At 39.9% G+C, this 15,708-nt stretch overlaps 1 protein-coding gene across 1 annotated transcript in view; it reads right to left on the bottom strand.

The window, feature by feature from the left end:
• PAICS (phosphoribosylaminoimidazole carboxylase and phosphoribosylaminoimidazolesuccinocarboxamide synthase) overlaps window positions 1-15,708 on the bottom strand; it is a 60,000-nt gene that overhangs the window by 19,106 nt on the left and 25,186 nt on the right. The window contains exons 8-11 of the mRNA XM_054029768.1: window positions 13,618-13,689; window positions 11,822-12,223; window positions 10,633-10,695; window positions 8,035-8,310 (exon numbers count right to left, since the gene is read on the bottom strand). Of these exons, the coding sequence (XP_053885743.1) occupies window positions 8,035-8,310; window positions 10,633-10,695; window positions 11,822-12,223; window positions 13,618-13,689 (813 nt within the window). The remainder of the gene's footprint in view (window positions 1-8,034; window positions 8,311-10,632; window positions 10,696-11,821; window positions 12,224-13,617; window positions 13,690-15,708) is intronic.

Below are 15,708 nucleotides of genomic sequence, written 5' to 3'. Positions count from 1 at the left end.
TCATTTTCTTCTAACGGAAAAGTGTGTATTGAAGCCATGTTCTCTATACAACATTAACAAAATAAATATATAAAAGCAAAATCTATAGTGGGAGGGAATAAAATCTCCCGAGGGGCCCACCAAGTAAGGCCCAATCCAAATCCCATTCAAGTGTATGGGGGAAGCCTTTCAGTTGACTTTAATGAGAGTTGTCAGCCCTAAAATAAGGTCTTTAGGCTTTATACTGAAATCAACAAGGACATTTAGTAAACTACTAAGGGCCTTGGATTGGCATTGACTTTAAAAAAAAAAAAAAAATGAGGAGTCCAGTGGCACCTTAAAGACTAACAGATTTATTTGGGTGTAAGCTTTCGTGGGTAAAAAACACTTCTTCATATGCATGGAGTGAAAATTACAGATACACGCATAAATAAACTGGCACAAAGCGACAAGGAGTCCTGTGGCACCTTATAGACCAACAGAAGTATTGGAGCATAAGCTTTCGTGGGTGAATACCCACTTCGTCAGACGCCTCTGACGAAGTGGGTATTCACCCACGAAAGCTTATGCTCCAATACTTCTGTTGGTCTATAAGGTGCCACAGGACTCCTTGTCGCTTTTTACAGATCCAGACTAACACAGCTACCCCTCTTATACGGTCACAGTTCTTCTCTTCATGTATCTGTAATTTTCACTCCATGCATCTGAAGAAGTGTTTTTTTACCCACGAAAGCTTATGCCCAGATAAATCTGTTAGTCTTTAAGGTGTCACCAGACTCGTTGTTTTTGTGGATACAGACTAACACGGCTATCCATCTGATAATTGACTTTAAAGGGAACTCTGGGCAATACATCAGAGGGAAGAATTTGGCCCTTGATATTTAACAATATTTATCTCCAATTTTAAAAGATAGAAATGACAAGGCTAGCAGTGTATCTGACTGAATCTTTGATCAACAAGGAGGAAGCAGCTGTAGGGAACATGTTAAAACAGACAGGAGTTCAACTAACAAAGGGCTATTAGCACATCATATGCTTGAGTAAAAAGTGCAGTGTTTGTATAATGTGCCACAAACACTAATGACCTATTTTTATGTCCCTTCTTCTGATACAGTGGTACACAGCAATTAAAACCTTTTGGCGTCTGTGATCCCACCACTTAAAATGAATCAGTAGATGCATAATTTTCATGATTCTTGGTTTAAAAGTTTAGGTCACTCAAATAGGGATTTTATTCCACTGCATGCTTGATTCTGTTACACCAGCTTAAATTAAAAAATAACACATTCACTTAAGATCAGTAAAACTCTCCTGAAGACAAGTCCTAAGAGCCTAATCAAACTCCCACTGTAGTCAATAGGAATTCAAGTGGGCCCTGTGAGACATATCTATAGTCCCTGATTCTCAGCCTTCTCACATGTGCACTAACTGTGCTGTGGAGGGCATTTAGCATATTTTAACTAACCTTTTATTTTTTTAAAAAAGCCTATTTTTAAACCTCTTATGCATCCTCATATACTAAAGACGTCCCAGAATTTGTTTTGTGACATTATAAACACCAGTGCTGTGGTGAGTACTATAGAAATGCCTGTCTAAAGCACTGATTCTCAGCATGTAATACATTTTATAGCCATGTTAGCAGTGGATGTAGACCAGTGGTTCTCAAACTTTTGTACTGGTGACCCCTTTCCCAGAGCAAGCCTCTGAGTGCGACCTCCCCCCAGAGCAAACCTCTGAGTGCGACCTCCCCGCACCTTATAAATTAAAAAAACAACACCACTTTTTAATGTATTATAAATGCTGGAGGCAAAACAGGGTTTGGGGTGGAGGCTGACAGCTTGTGATCCCCACCATGTAATAACCTTGTGACCCCCACTTTGTGAATCTCTGATGTAGACTGTGTTTGAAACTTTCAAGCACTTGCTACACAAGTTTTAATGTGGAGAGGGCTTACGGATGAGTCTATTGATTTAGCTTGATTATTTGAGAGCCAAGGACTAAGGCCATTATAAAACTGGTATTTTGACAGGATGCCTTTTTAAAAAATAAAATTAAAAAAAGGTAATTTTTTAGGGTAGGGGAGAGAGAGATGGCGTACCTTGAGCTACAAATTATGTAAAAACGTCATTTGTGTCCTTGACCAGGGCAAATTTGAAAAAAGTCAGTCCTGGAACAATTGTGAGGTCTGTTAATTTTTCCCAAAGAAACTATTCTGATGGTTAGTTTTGGCAGTAATATGTACCACTGCTATGTACAAAACATCTGAATGCATTTTGCTTTCTTCCAACCAAAAAGGAGAAATGTAGCCCCACTCTGTGTACAGAACTCCCATTGAAATTAATCAGTGTTCAGCATGTGGGATGAGTAGTAAATCAGGCTCTGTGTGGGATTTGTTATGAGAGTCCAAAAGCGGTAGAGACTGAGAGCTTGTCTATGCTACAGACACTACAGCTATGGCGCTGCTGCTGTAGTGCCATGGTGTAAATACTTACTACAATGACGAAAGAGGTTTTTCCATTGCTATAGATAATCCACCCCTCTCAAGAGGTGGTAGCAAAATCGATGGAAGAATTCTTCCATTGACTTAGTGGTGTCTATACCAGGGCATAAGTCAGCTTAACTACATATCTTCGGGGGTGGATTTTTCACACCCCTAAGCAATGTAGCTAGGTTGATTAGGTGATAACTAGGCCTCAGACTTCATTGGTATGCTTTTGTTCACCAACCTGGTCTTGACCAACATTTTTATTCAACATTCAAAGTATTACCAGTTTGGGATGCAGAAGTTGTAATCTATTTTACTAACTAATAAGTTTAACAGTATCTTCCCCCTTAGCCACAGTTCTCCATATATCTAAATTCAATATTGTAGGTTGGATCTCATAAGAGCATAAGAACGGCCATACTGGGTCAGACTTATGGTCTATCTAGCCCAGTATCCTGTCTTCTGACAATGCCAGGTGCTTTAGAGGGAATGAACAGAACATCGTTGGCTTGTATTTCTTCTTTCAATAGATAAACTTGATACATTGCCTGTTGTCTTCACACAAGCAGACCCTGTTGTTTCTTGTTTTTGAGAGAGAGTTTTAGCCTCTAGTAGACAGACCTCCTTGTATTATGATCCTGTCAGATTTTGCAGTAGAAGCAAGAGCAAACCAGTTAAATGCTTGGATTGACGGCCTTCAAGGGATGTGTAGATCATACAAGAATGATTAACACCAGTTCAGTATGTGGCTATTTCCCCTCTTAAATCCATACCTAATGTTTCAAGTGAGATTTACACCATGGTTCAGATTAAAAGATCCACCAGCACCTTTTCAAAAAGTAGTGGTATTTATCCTCTTATCTTGGCTATGTTCCATAATTAATTGTATTCGGTCTACATAAATTCCCTGTGCCGTTTAAATTGGATAAGATTGTGGCTGCACCTAAACTTTATTTCTTGGTTTTTAGATATTTCAATTTAGCCACTCTACACATTCTGGAATGGCACAAGGTACCACTGGGCACCCTTAATTATGTGTTAAAGTTTTTGGGCATTTAATTTTCTTGGTTTAAAAAAAAAAAGAATTCTCCATAACACAATGTATTACACAGCCCAGCTCTCACCCTTCACTGCTTCTGGTTGCTTTGCTTGGCACTGATTACCCTGTCACAGAACACCCTGGCTGCATGTTAATTCCTTCGCTGCCTCTGCATCATCTCCTGTCTCTTTGCCTGTCCAGCACAGCTTGGTTCTCTCTCCTCCCCACAAGAGGCAGGTGTCACCATCAAACTTGCTAGTTGAGAAACTGGATAGAGGGTGCAGAAACAGTGCAGGGGCTAGCATGGAGTCGGTGAGAATTTTTTTTTTTTTTTTGGTGGGGACACACATAGGAGACATGGATATGGAGGTTTTGGGGGAACAGATAAAGCCCCCCAATATCCCTCACTGTCCAGCTTGGTCCCCACCTTTCCACCTCCTCTTCAATGTACTATTCCAACACCCTCCCCCACATTCTCTATTCTCCCATTTTCTCTAACTGCTCAGAGACCCCCATACTGCTGCAGTTCTTCTAACAGTCTGTTCATCACACCCATTGCTCTGACTACCTGCATATCCCTGCTTTTCTGAGCCCCACACAAATATCCCTCCACTGTTCTAAGTTCCCCCCACCTCATCAACTTCACCCCTCTCCCTCCCCCCCCGCCCAGATAAGCTCATAGGACCATGGGACCAGCTGGACACAGGAGGGGGAAGGAGTGGAGCTGTGGAATCCCTACCGCAAACCTGAACCTGGTGTCTGGGGATGGGCTCTACACATCCATCTGCAGCATAGGAGGCTCAAAGGGGTTTGAAGAGGCACATTCAGATGAACACCCGATAGAGATGAATAGAGCCTGAAAAATAGCTCTGAGATGTGTGAACTATTCCATTCATCTCTGTCAATTTCCCCAGGACACCTTCAGGGGCAGCCGCCTGCCAGATCCCAGCTTACACTGGGGCAATAGGAAGGCTCCAGAACCCAGCTACATAGATGGTGGGGAGGGTCCCTGCCCTCCTCAGGGTTGGGAATCACTGCTGCCCCATTCACCTCTCCCCACTTTATGAGGCATATCCCCTTCTGGGCCCCGGCCATTGCCCTGAGAGATGGGAGGGTGAATGGGAGGCATCTTCCCTCACCACCTGGCCTCACCATGATAAGGGGAGAGGTATTCTCTTCAATTAGGAGGGGAGGATATGGGCTAAGCGGCCTCTCTGCCATCCATCGCTATGTCTATGCACTGTGGTTTAGCTTGCACTGACCTAGAGTTCCAAACTCCAAGGTTAAAAACTTGAATACTGCTTCCCCAAAGAAGCAGTGGGTGCCATGCACTAATTGAGATAAAGGCCAAGTAATTGAGATCAGACAAGGAACAATTAAAGCCATAGCTTGAGACACAGGTGTGTGGGCAGAAAAAAACCCAAAAAGAATGAATTGCTTTGTAAAATGCTGGGGTTTTCTAAGGGGAACTCTATCTTGGGAACTACTTGCTCAAATGACCCCAAATTTGGATCCTAATGCTACCTAGAAGGCACTGTAAATTTCAAGACCATGTGAGTCATCCTGTGGATTTTAGAATATTTAGAACAGTTTATCTTTAAACAGAAAAGGACACTCAACACTAACTATAGCACAGCAATCATGATAATCAATTTGACTTGTTAAGCAAAGATGGTTTGTATGAGAATTCTAACTATCCAAGCAAATGAAGCGTTCTGTGTAGAGTCACTTCAGTGGGACAGTGCAGGAGCATACGTTAGCACCAAATGCCTCATTATCATAGAATCCTAGAATATCAAGGTTGGAAGGGACCTCAGGAGGTCATCTAGTCCAACCCCCTGCTCAAAGCAGGACCAATCCCCAACTAAATCATCCCAGCCAGGGCTTTGTCAAGCCTGACCTTAAAAACCTCTAAGGAAGGAGATTCTACCACCTCCCTAGGTAACCCATTCCAGTGCTTCACCACTACTTCACTACTGGACATATGTTACCATTTCTGAGTCAAAGGAATATGAACAGTGGAGGAAGGAAGTTGCTGAGAAAACATGCTACATTTCCCAGGAACAAAGTGAAATGAAAATGGACCATAGACAGCATGCATGTGACCTGTTCTGAAAGTTGGCAGACAATGAAATTCAGCCCTCTGAAGAGTGACAGTATGCTTCATAAGGAAAAGTAATTACTTTGAAAGTCACTCTTTAAAATGTTATAGTATACTGAAAATGAATGTATATATTTTTTTCTGTGCTTCATGGTCTATCCTCTTCTCATGACACTGCATTACTGTCTTTAAAATGACAACTGTCAGTTTCCAAGCCAATGTATACCATGAGATTGCAGGACTGCTTTGCCATACTCTCTACTGGACAGTAATTTGACTAAAATGTTCTACTCTGAAAAATTACTATTTTAACAGATCTGTCTTACCAGAAAAATCTGTCTACTTTAATGACTAAACTAAGATTCATCTTTGTTTGGTGTGGGGAGGAGGGAGGCTTGTGGGGTGTGGGTTTTTTTTGTTGTTTTGGTGCAGAGCAATGCTGTAGGGGAGACTGGGATTCTGTTCTGGCTTGTGCCACATTGAGAGAATTGTTTTTACTGCAGTGTTAACTCAGGGGTAGATAACTTGAATTCTAATGGCACTGTATCCTGGCTTGAATGAGAGTTGTCAGACTGCAATGGGCCTAAACCCACTGTTTGTACTAGCAGCATGGAGTAGCTGAGTCCCCACTGCATTACTAGCTCCAGTGTCAACATCACTAGAGCTTCTAATCCTTCTCCCCATGGGCCAGCTAACTCCAGTTAAGCAGTGCTTTAAACTCACTGTAAATACTTCCTCTTGTTTGTATTAAACCTGCTGCCTATTGTATTATTGGGTAATCCCTGATTTTTGTATTGTGGGAAAGAGTAAATAATACTTCTCTATTCACTGTCTTCACATCATTCATAATTTTATAGGCCTATCATATCCTTTGTTAGTGATCTCTTTTCTAAGATGAACAGCCCCTTCTAATATTTTTAATTTCTCCTTATATGGAAGCCTTGATCATTTTTGTTGCCTTTCTCAGAACCTTTTTCCAGTTCCACTGTATTGTTTTTGAGAGGGGATGATCAGAGCTGGACTCAGTATTCAAGGTATGGGTGCACCATGGATTTATATAATGATATTATAATAATTTGTGGGTGTGGTTTTTTTTTTTTTTACCCCTTTCCTAGTAGTTCCTCACATTCTGTTAGTCTTTTTGACTGCTGCTGGGCACGAGCTGAATTTTTCAGAGAACTGTCCATGGTGACTCCAAAACCAACTTTTTGAGTGATAACAGCTAATTTAGAAGCCATCATTTTATTTTTATATAAATAAACATATATATATATATATTTGGATTTTTTTTCCTCATGTGCTGCTGTATAGATTGATAGGGTCAAACAGCTTCTGCAAGGGAAAACCATGTTTGCCTGGTTTCTTAGAATAGTTTGAAAAAGTTTCTAAAATAGTAGATAAAGTCAACCCAGTGAAAATAACTTAACTTGGATTTTCAAAAAGCTTTGCATAAGGCCCATCATAAGATTAACAGGGAAAATAAATAACTATGGGGTAAGAGGCAGAGTCTTGTTGAGAACTAAAAACTGGCTAAGTGATAACAGTCATAGGGAATGGTTGTCTCTTAAAATGGAGAGTGGATAATAGGGGGATTTCTGTATTTCTTATACGTATCAATACGTAGGGGGTAGTAGACAGTGAATTTGGTTAACTGTTGACACAGAGTTGTTTCAGTTATTGAAATAATAGTGGGCTATGAGAAACACCAGAAAGATCTAGACACATTAAGGGGTGGAGTGGAATGACCATTCTCAGATATTTCTAAAATGCTTGTCACTGTAGTATGCAATTTTTACTTGAGCAAATGAAAGGTAATGAATCAGGTCAGACTGTCAATGTTTCATTTACTAATTTGTTGTAAATTTACAGGAAAAAGATGTGGATTGTCCTGGATAGCTTTATGAAAAGGTCTAGTGCAAGGCAGCAGGAGTGTGACTGACACATTGGTTCTGACCAGTTGTAGTGGAACTGACCAGTCTTATGCATTTTTATACTTCTGCTTGAGCAGAAGGCCTGGCACTAGAATTTTCCGTCTGCAGATTTAGGAAAACAGCACAGCATCAACACAATAATTGGGTCAGATTTTTGTTTTGTTCAGAGGAAGCTCGTATTTTTCACTTCTCACTCACTTTGCTAAAGAAAGCTCTGATAAAACCTTCAAGATTTGAAGGTTATGAATCTAGAGGAGGAGGAGTAACTGCTATGATGGTCTATAAGAGTGCACCTACAAGGAATGGGGTGCAATTTAAAGCAAAGAAAAATCTAGGCTTAAAACAAGTTGAAGTTTCCTTTCCATTCAGTCTGTTAATCTGTGGCATAGTCTCCCAAGAGCAGTGATGGGAAACGCATTCCTGTTTAGGTTTAAATAGCTCAAGCACAAATTTACTGTATAGAAGCAATCCTATGCTAGTATGGATGGACTAGATAATCAAATAGATCTCTTCCATCTCTCATCTGTGGATTGTCTGTATTTTCTTTTTGCATGCGAGTTTGGTAGAAAGTTCATTAAACCAACCTGTTTTATAGCTGGAGGATCACCATACAGCTGTGTTCTGCTGATGTCTTGTGTTTCCTCCTGTTTACAAAGCCTTTCTAAAAGTGCTTTTTTGCCTTCTGTTACTGTATGCATTCTGTCTGTTAAACTTCTTTGAAACTGTACTACAGCTTTCTCAGAAGCACTCTTCTTAAGCGGCCCAGGTGATGATTCTGTAGAAGAAAGCACAGTATGTTGTTGGAGAGGGAGAGAGAGAGGCATAGCAAAATGATGAGTCTACACTGAATAACTCTACAGACTGGCATTCTAGTTTAATATTTAATTCTAGTTGGCATTCTAGCATAATAGTTTTCTAAAACTATTATTCACCAATCACATCTTGCTGGTGGAGAGAAGAATGTCTGATGTATCTGGGTCATAATTAGAACTAGTCAGGAATTCTGTGATCAGCTTTTTTTTCAACAGAAAAATGTTTATTTGTCAAAACTGAAAGTTTAATACTATGTCCAACAGGGAGTGGGTGAATCTGACCAATTTCGTGTAAAATCAGTGTTAAATCTCAGGTATTCAAACTTTTTTACTTGCCACTCACAAGTGCTCTCTTCAGACTGTTTATAAGCTCATAACAAATGAAACTATTTAATTGCCCAGCCATAGTTCGTTCTTAGCTTCAGTTTATACCTCGTTTCTGAGCAGGTTACTCTCAGAAATGTTGTGACATTTAGCTGCTCTGCATATAGATCTGAAGTCCTTTTAGTGACTGCAAACCTGTTTTTATTTTTTTAACTTTGTGCACCCCCTGGTTCTAATCCTGGAGACCATAGTCATCCTTATCTTTTTTTCAACATTTTGATAGATTTGCTGTAATATGTAGACTTGTATTGCTCCAGAGATGATCTTGCTAGATTTCTCTATTCCTTTCTCTGTATCCCAGTGCTTGCTTATTGTATTCTAACTACTGCCCGATATCAAGCTGATAGTGCTTCATTTTTCTCTACGCTACTGTCCTCCGATCCTGTCTCTGATCAGTGTGTTGAATCTTGTAACCACTTAAGGTATAACTCATATGGTCACGAACAAGGAAAACCCTTTTCCTGTTAGTTGACACCTTTTCTATGTTACGTTGATCCATCCTATACAGTTTATCTTTAGGAAAATGACTTAAAAAGTACAAATGGAAATCATGATTAAAATTTGGTTGTTTAAATAGCTCTGATTTAAATCAGTCCACCCTTAACCAAGCCAATTGTTCAGCAAATAAAACATCACTTTAAGTGATCTTCTAGCTAATCATTTACATTAGCCTAGTGGGTACTGTGCCAACAGTCTCTTGTTTAATCCGTATTTTCATTATTTACTTACTAAGGAAAACATGGTACCTCTTTTTTGAGTTTTTGCTGACACTAACACACCAGTCTTCTCCCCTTAGTGTGTTTCCTTTTGTTCATGATAGTGATTCTAGAATCTTTAGGCTCACAGGTTTATAGGCTTCTGGTGCTTTCCCTGGGGTCTTTCTCTTTAAATATGGGAGGCATGTTAGTATCTCACCAGTGTCTGGTGGGCACCAAACACCTCCACTCTTGAGTGGTTTTTATTTGGCCTTCTTTCAGATGGCTCAGATGCCATCCACCCAGTACAGTTTCTTTACCTTTTCTGAGGTTTTGGAGTTCAAGGCCTGAGAAATTTCTGTTGCTGGCATGTTTCTCTCCCTCTTAGTGAGCACTGGGACAAAGAAATCAAACCATTTCCCCACAGAATCCTGAGGAAACCTCTTGATTAGCCTAATAAGTAAGGCTATGTTTTAGTAAAAGTCATGGACAAATCACCAGCAGTAAACAAAAATTTACAGCCCATGACCTGTCCATGACTTGTACTATATACCCCTGACTAAATCTCAGCAGGGGGCTTGGACAGCTGTGTGCGGCCTGGCTCTGTGCTTCCCTGGAAGTGGTGACATCCCCCTCCCTCAGCTCCTAGGTGGAGGCGCCTCTGTGCGCTGCCTCCACCCCAAGCGCCAGCTCCCATTGGCTGGGACCTGTGGCCAATGGGAACTGTAGGGGGCCATGCTGGCAGGCAGAGGCAGTGCGCAGAGGTGCCTCCACCTAGGAGCTGAGGGATGTCACCATTTCTGGGGAGTTGTTCCTCCCCCATGAGGTAAGCGCTGCCCAGAGCCCTCACCCCCTCCTACATCTGAGCCTCCCCCCTACCCCCCACAAAAAAAAAAACCCCACCTGCTGCTGCTGGGAGAGGGGAGCACGGTGGCCCAAGACTGCCCCAGCAGCAAGCAGCCTGTGCAGCTGGCCCTGGGACTGCCCAAGCTGCTCAGGTGGCTCCTGGGCCAGCCGTACCAGCTGCTGCAGAAGTCACGGAGGTCCCGGAAAGTCACAGAATCCGTGACTTCCATGACCTCAGTGATAAACTTGCAGCCTTACTAATAAATGATTGTTTTACAACTTGAATATTTGATTAAACTTGCACCTAGCATTCAACTCTGCAACAATATTTGCATATCCTCAAAAAGGCAAAACTCTTACCATCAGATGCTTTTCTCTTGATACCCCAAGGTCCTGTGTTTGTGATAATGTCTCCCACTGACTCTTATAAAAGAAAAACAAAGTATTCTATGAACAAATATACTTTTAGAGGTGTTCTAAAAACAGACAAACCAAAAAAGTCTTTGATATGTAAGTAATGTTTAGAGAAGGTGGCTCAGAGCAGCAGTCAGAATGTCCTGGTCAGGTTATGTGCCACTAGAAAGTATGTTTGCTTTCACAAATCCAATCCCAAAATCAGATGAGCTTTGCTACAAAGTTATCACTACTCCTTTCTGGTGCTGACCTGAGAGACAGCCATGAGTTGACACTGGTATAAGACTTCATTACGTTCTCAAATGATTCATTGTCAAATTATAGCATTACATTGTTTTTCTTTGGGGAGGAGGGATAGCTCAGTGGTTTGAGCATTGGCTTGCTAAACCCAGGGTTGTGAGTTCAATCCTTGAGGGGGCCACCTAGGGATCTGGGGTAAAATCAGTACTTGGTCCTGCTAGTGAAGGCAGGGGGCTGGACTCAATGACCTTTCAAGGTCCCTTCCAGTTCTAGGAGAGAGGATATCTCCATTAATTTAAATTTTTCTTCAATGCAAGTTTGTGAATACCACATTAGAATTCCAAATGAAAGCAATATCTTTAAATGTTTTTTTAATAAACAATGTAACTTGAGGTTTCAGAGTAGCAGCCGTGTTAGTCTGTATCCGCAAAAAGAACAGGAGTACTTGTGGCACCTTAGAGACTAACAAATTTATTAGAGCATAAGCTTTCGTGGACTACAGCCCACTTCTTCGGATACATATGTAACTTGAGGTTGATTCCGTTTATGGAGTAGGTAATAATTACATCTGGGCTAAAATATAATCCTAGGCAGTGATGTTTATCAGCCCATGACACAGCTGTTATCAAATTAATGGGGAGCACTTTTTATTATATAGAAATGGGCTCCCAGTTCTTTACACCTTCATTTTGCTTGGATACAATAAAGCCTATGCTCTTATTTGCTACTGCTTTCAGAATTCACCATCCATATAATTTTACAAAACCTGTCTAACCATCTCTACAACCTGTCACTTCAACTAACTCCAATGCTCAATGTCAAAGATAGCAGAAAATTGTCATGTTTATAAGTTTTTAGTCTTAAGAGAGTGGTATTTTCACTACTGGTCTAATACCTGATATGAGATTAGAACTTTCACATCCCCAGCTAGATGCAACTAGAGGTTGTCTTCTGAAGATGCAGTCAACTTCATCGTAAAACCTCATCTTTCGTCTGGGATTGCCAGGATGATCATTTTCTTTTTGCAGTGCGCGGTATTCATATTTTAAGTTCTTGTACTTTGTGCGACACTGCTTCCAGTCTCTGTCTATGCCAAATTTCATTAATCTTCTGGCAATCTCCTCAAAGATTTCTTTATTTCTTGTTGCTCCTTCAAGCATTTGTTGTATCTTCTCATCTGACCATATATTTATTAGAGCTCTGACTTCATTATCACTCCAGTGTTTTCCTGCTCCTGTATCATGAACTGTAATAACCCTAAAGTGATTCTGTGCTTCATCCAAAGGAATTAAATTGTCTGAAAATATGAATGAAACAAATAACTGAGGATTGCAGAATACACAAAAATAAAAGTATATCTGTAGCTAAATTTTAATCAGTAATGGAGTGTGGAGTGAATTAACATTTAAACTAGGATTTCTGAATAGTTTGTCAGGAACAACTTTGGAACTTTAAAGGTGTATACGTTGCAATAATATATAAGAATAGTTCAGTCATGCATGCAAAAATATTTTTTCTGCAAATAAAACCTAAGTTGCCTTCGGATGGCAATAGAATTCTGTCTGTGTGGTTTATTGTTGCAATGTATTATTAACTTTAAAACATTTGTATCAAAGCTGTACAGAGAGTAGCAATTAGAGTTCAAGCATAAACAACAACTTCTGTATTAGCAGTAAGAAGAGGGAATATTTTCATATTAACTTTAGAAGTAGAAAGGGATGTACTAGTACAAAAGCATTATGAAGGCGAAAACTGTAGCAGGTAGACACTAGATGAACAAAAGCCCAGTATCTAGAGATGTTTCCTAGTGTCCAGATGGTGACATCAATCATAAATTGGGTATAGAGCAAAGTGTGAGTGTAAGTTCGAACACCAAGAGGAAGTACGTTTTGCTACTGTATGGGAACAAGTACTGTATGAAATAAATGGGACAGTCCAGCAATTACATAAGCAGAAGCTTAACTGCAGACATGGGAATAGTTCTTTCAGCTTTAATGGCCTGTTGTTAAGCGTGTGCTTATGTAATTTGTTGGAATGTGACCTCAGTTCATGGTGATTGTGTGGTAGGAGCTCTCTTTGGTGCTTGTACAGAAAGTACTTATATGCACTATGACTCTATTCCAGCAGTTCTTGTGTGTGTGGACGGGTGCTCCTGCTCCACTGAATAAAGTTGGTATAGGGACTGCTCCTCAGTAAATCAAGGTATTGGAGGCCATTTCAGGGGGTTCAAACCCAATAGCTGCCACCAGGATCCAGTCTGGAGGCTCCGAGCATACATGCTAGGGAATATGAAGGGATTGTGGTTCCTACCATGATTATAGATGCACCCAAACTTGAGTGAAAAACACATTTTTGTCTTGAGTGTAAATTAGACTATTTCACTTCAATTAACTTGAGACAGTACTGATAGAACAATAGTTGATCTAACTGAAACCTTAAAATGGGAGCAATGGTTTACAAGATGAATATATACATTTTACCTCAGTGTACAATCAAGACAAGTGTTTTTGTAGCTAAAAGTTTACTATGTTTCTCTCTGACAATTCAATTTTATCCACAGCTGAATTGAAGTAGGTAATAAACAATGGCAGCTGGAATCCATAGTAGAGATCAGATTGCCTTGGGCTACTGTGATTGAAATTACACTTTTTTTTTTTTTTTAAACTGAGATGTGTATAACTAGACACTTACCTGTCCCAGTTATCTGTTTCACTACTGATGGGCCAGATATATCCTCTGAAGTAGTGCTTATAGAATCATCGTCTAGCAAAAAATGCAGTTTTATGTTAAATCTGTTTACATATGTGAATTGCGTATATTCTCCCCACCTTCTGCAGATCCATAATAACAACTTAAATTAAAAAGATTGTAGTAACATTTAACGCTTAAATACAACTGTCTCAACCAGTTTGCCTCGCCTTTCGAAAAAATAATCAGAATTAAGCTAAGACATTTTTTACTTATCCAATGGATCGCCCCAGTACTTGGCAATTCAGAATATTGCCAAGCAAATACAAATGTGATGTAAATATAGACTGTACTGTAGCTGTTTTATGCCTCACATCTCATTCTGTATAACAACTATATATTCCTCACATTACAAGTTACTTAGCACAGGAACTCGGTTATGTTTGGTTTATAAAATGGACAGAAGTGGCAGAGCCACAGATTTGATGAAGCAGCCATCCCCCCATGATCGTGACCTTTACATTTTAACCTGCACAGTTCTAATTATTAGCTAGAGATGGTCCAGTGGTTAGGGCACTAGCCTGGTAATGGGAAGCCCAGATCCCCCTGTTTCTCACCCCACCACACACTTCCTGTGTGCCCTTGGGCAAGTCACTTAGTCTCTCTGTGCCTCAGTACCTTATCTATAAAATAGGAATAATTGTACTTCTCAGAAGGGTATTGGGAAGGATAAATATGTTAACCATTATGAGGCACTCTAATATCTCAGTGATGGGGCCCAGATAAGTACCTTAGGCTCAGAGGTCTTCCAGGGGGTGCATCAACTCCTCTAGATATTTGCCTAGTTTTACCACAGGCTACATTAAAAAGCACTAGTGAAGTCAGTACAAACTAAAATTTCATAGATATGGATTTGTTTATACTGCTCTTTAGACTATACACTGAAATGTAAGTACAATATTTATATTCCAATTGATTTATTTTATAATTACTGAAAAATTGCTTACTGTTTCCTTTTTACCATATAATCATGTGCTGTCACTTTTTTTGTACTTTTATGTCTGTTTTTGTACGTTTTTAAGTGAGGTGAAACTGGTGGGTACATGAGACAAATCAGACTCTTGAAAGGGGTACAATAGTCTGGAAAGGTTGAGAGCCACTGCCTTAGGTGGTATCTTCACTGCCAAAAAACGGTGGTGGTGGTGGTGGTTTATTGTCTTTTTGTTTTTACATAAAGATAACTCTGTTAATTTCTAGCTATCTTGAGTTAGTCATAATCCTAATATTATTCAGCTGTCCTTGAAGGAGAATGGCATGGCTGTCTATCAGTCCTTCTCTTCTCTTCCCCCCTCCCCCTCCCAAATCACCTAGGATTTATCTTGATGTAGCTAGTTGAGGTACAAACTACCTCTGTCTTGTATCCACAACAGCTTTTTTGCTATGAAGACAAAGCTTTTGATAGACAGCTAGCCATGTTATCCTACTTCAAGGAAAGACGTATGGGGAGTATTCAGTCCCCGTCCCCCCCAATACTCTGTGTCCATTTTAATTCATTTAAAATACTTAAGTGGTGTTAGGACACAATCCTGATGTTTTTTTCTTGTTTGTTTTTTCTTCTCTTCAAAGGCATGTGTGCTTTTGTTTTGTTTTCATTGTTCTTGTTTTTTCACACTGCAAGTGTAGATCCTTTCTACCCTATATTTACTGGAAGGTTCAATGGACAGTTGAAAAATATTAGGATTATGTCTTTAAAAATTAACTGAGAGATGTGACTTTAAATTAGATGGTTTAAACTCCTTTAAAGGGCTTCTTTAATGTAGTGGGCTGATGTAGTGGTTATCAAGTAGGGATTGCCATTTGGTTTTTCGCATGTGCTGAATCCCAATGGTGCTTTCACTAGAGAAAATAGAGTTCCATTGACAGATGGAATGATTTTTTTGCCTCTTTGGAGGGAGCCATGTTCAGCCTGCTTCAGTTGAAGGGAAAGACTCTAATGTAGGGCTTTATTGATACCTTATCTGTACTGTTCCATTAATACAGAATTGCATTCTGTATAGTACACAAATATCTATTAAATAGTAATAAAAAGTTAAA

This window comes from Malaclemys terrapin, chromosome 5, assembly GCF_027887155.1.
Source record: "Malaclemys terrapin pileata isolate rMalTer1 chromosome 5, rMalTer1.hap1, whole genome shotgun sequence".
Classification (NCBI taxonomy): Eukaryota; Metazoa; Chordata; order Testudines; family Emydidae; genus Malaclemys; species Malaclemys terrapin.
Note: the sequence above shows the minus strand (reverse complement) of the source record. Positions and strands in the feature narration are given on the sequence as shown.